This window comes from Chanos chanos, chromosome 13 (assembly GCF_902362185.1).
Source record: "Chanos chanos chromosome 13, fChaCha1.1, whole genome shotgun sequence".
Lineage (NCBI taxonomy): Eukaryota > Metazoa > Chordata > Actinopteri > Gonorynchiformes > Chanidae > Chanos > Chanos chanos.
In genome coordinates this window covers 1,472,501-1,475,000 of record NC_044507.1, presented here as the reverse complement: position 1 = coordinate 1,475,000, position 2,500 = coordinate 1,472,501, and the positions used below count along the sequence as shown (strand labels likewise).

At 41.0% G+C, this 2,500-nt stretch overlaps 1 protein-coding gene across 1 annotated transcript in view; it reads right to left on the bottom strand.

Moving 5' to 3' along the window:
* Positions 1-2,390: 2,390 nt before the first annotated feature.
* Positions 2,391-2,500, bottom strand: part of neto2b (neuropilin (NRP) and tolloid (TLL)-like 2b) — a 6,116-nt gene continuing 6,006 nt past the window's right edge. The window contains exon 10 of the mRNA XM_030790452.1: positions 2,391-2,500. This exon is cut by the window's right edge and continues 373 nt beyond it. Coding sequence (XP_030646312.1) covers positions 2,391-2,500 — 110 coding nt within the window.

The window sequence follows — 2,500 nt, the reverse complement described above, 5'->3', positions numbered from 1 at the left end:
TTTAGATAAGATATGAAATCGTCCTGTAAACATATTCATATCTCTGCCTCTATCCGCATCACCCATATAAAAAACAAAATTACAGTGTGTGTGTGTGTGTGTGTGTGTGTGTGTGTGAATACGAAAGTGTATATGAGTGTACAAGAGAAATGCACATGCCGGTACATGTCTTGATCAAATGGCCGTGTGTGTGTGTGTGTATGTGTGTGTGCCTGTGTGTGTGTATTTTGTATATCCATTGTGCCTTATTTGTAGTCTTTTCTACACTGTGTTGTGTGTGTGTGTGTGTGTGTGTATGTGTGTGTGTATGTGTGTGTGTATGTATGTGTGTGTGCCTGTGTGTGTGTGTGTGTGTGTGCGTGCCTGTGCCTGTGCCTGTGTGGTGCGCGTGTGTGTGTGTGTGTGTGTGTGTGCACGTGTGTGTGTGTGTGCGCGTGTGTGTGCAGCACATGTACAAAATGTGCCATATTTTGTAGATATGAACATAAACTTGATATTTATTATGATATTATAATAAACAAAAATGAACACATTTACAATATTTTCCCATTATGTGGAAACAAACAGAATTGAATTCATGATGAATAACACATTGTGCCCCCTGAAAAAAAAAAAGCATTCACACTAAACCTAAAACATCTGTTTCCTTGGTTTCAGCCTTTTACAGTTTTACCCAATTAAAAGTTATGAGGGGACTTTTTCTCTCTCTCCATCCAGCTTGTCTTTGATTGGCTGGCGTGTGCGTGTGGCGAAGGAGTCAGTGAATCAGAAGACACAGGAGAATGTGTCACCTTGTCAAAGGTCAACAGTGTGATGTAAGGAACTGAAGGACAATTCAAAGAGAATGAAACAAACAAACAATAAAATAATTAAAGCACCATTCCTCCCCATCAGAAAGGACTGACAGTGGGACAGAATGGATATCATTATGTTCTGTTTGCCATTTGATCTTTTTATTAATCATTTTCTCATCCTACTCCATAACACTCATTAAGACCCAGGCTAACACTCATAACACTCATTTAGACCCAGGCTAACACTCATTAAGACCCAGGCTAACACTCATAATACTCATTAAGACCCAGGCTAACACTCACTAAGACCCAGGCTAACACTTATAACACTCATTTAGACCCAGGCTAACACTCATTAAGACCCAGGCTAACACTCATTAAGACCCAGGCTAACACTCATAATACTCATTAAGACCCAGGCTAACACACATTAACACTCATTAAGACCCAGGCTAACACTCATTAACACTAATTAAGACCCAGGCTAACACTCATGACGCTCATTAAGACCCAGGCTAACACTCATTTAGACCCAGGCTAACACTCATTAGGACCCAGGCTAACACTCATAACACTCATTAAGACCCAGGCTAACACTCATTAAGACCCAGGCTAACACTCGTAACACTCATTAAGACCTAGGCTAACACTCGTAACACTCATTAGGACCCAGGCTAACACTCATTAACACTCATTAAGACCCAGGCTAACACTCATAACACTCATTAGGACCCAGGCTAACACTCGTAACACTCATTAAGACCTAGGCTAACACTCGTAACACTCATTAGGACCCAGGCTAACACTCATTAACACTCATTAAGACCCAGGCTAACACTCATTAACACTCATTAAGACCCAGGCTAACACTCATAACACTCATTAGGACCCAGGCTAACACTCGTAACACTCATTCGGACCCAGGCTAAAACAGTGACAGAGGACAGACTGACCTTACAAAATGAAACTAACACTCACAGAGAAAGTGAAAGAAACAGAAAGACAATAATGAAAAAACAAAAACAACCATCATTCTCTCTCTATCACTCTCTCCATCACCCTCTCTGTAGTACTCTCTCCTTTGTATCACTCTCCCTCTATCACTCTCTCCTCTGTATCACTCTCTCTGTATGGCTCTCTCTATTTATCATCTGAATTTGTCATTAATAATCAATGGGAGGACAGACACAGTCAAAAAGACAGAAATGAAATAAAACACTGAAAAGTGTGACTTGTCTCTCTCTGTCTGTACTATATCTAAATTTACGTTTACACTTAAAGTTATTCTTTGTTATTTACATAATATTTCTGTAATACAAACCTCTGCAGATTTAGAGTTTATAGATTGACAGGTTTTGCTTGATTTTTGTGTTTCATGTCAGAAAAGCAATACACTGAGCCAGAACAAAGGTGTATTTGTCCGTCTGGGTGAAGCCAGTTCTCTGTTACAGGAGAGTTACAGCTCAAGAGATTCAAAAACACAGAGAAACAAAGGTCAGATGGAATCCAGGAACACAAAGGCAGGTTCAACTCAGGGGGTGAGGGGGTGGGGTCAAATTATTTGTGGAAAAGAGAGGGACCCTTCTCAACTGTCCCTCAGAAGTCCATGGAGAGGGAACGTTGCTGGATGATGTTGGCATGGTTACGTGTCGGCATGGCGATGACGCCGCTTCTGCCTCGCACAAAGGCCTCGTAATTAACCTCTT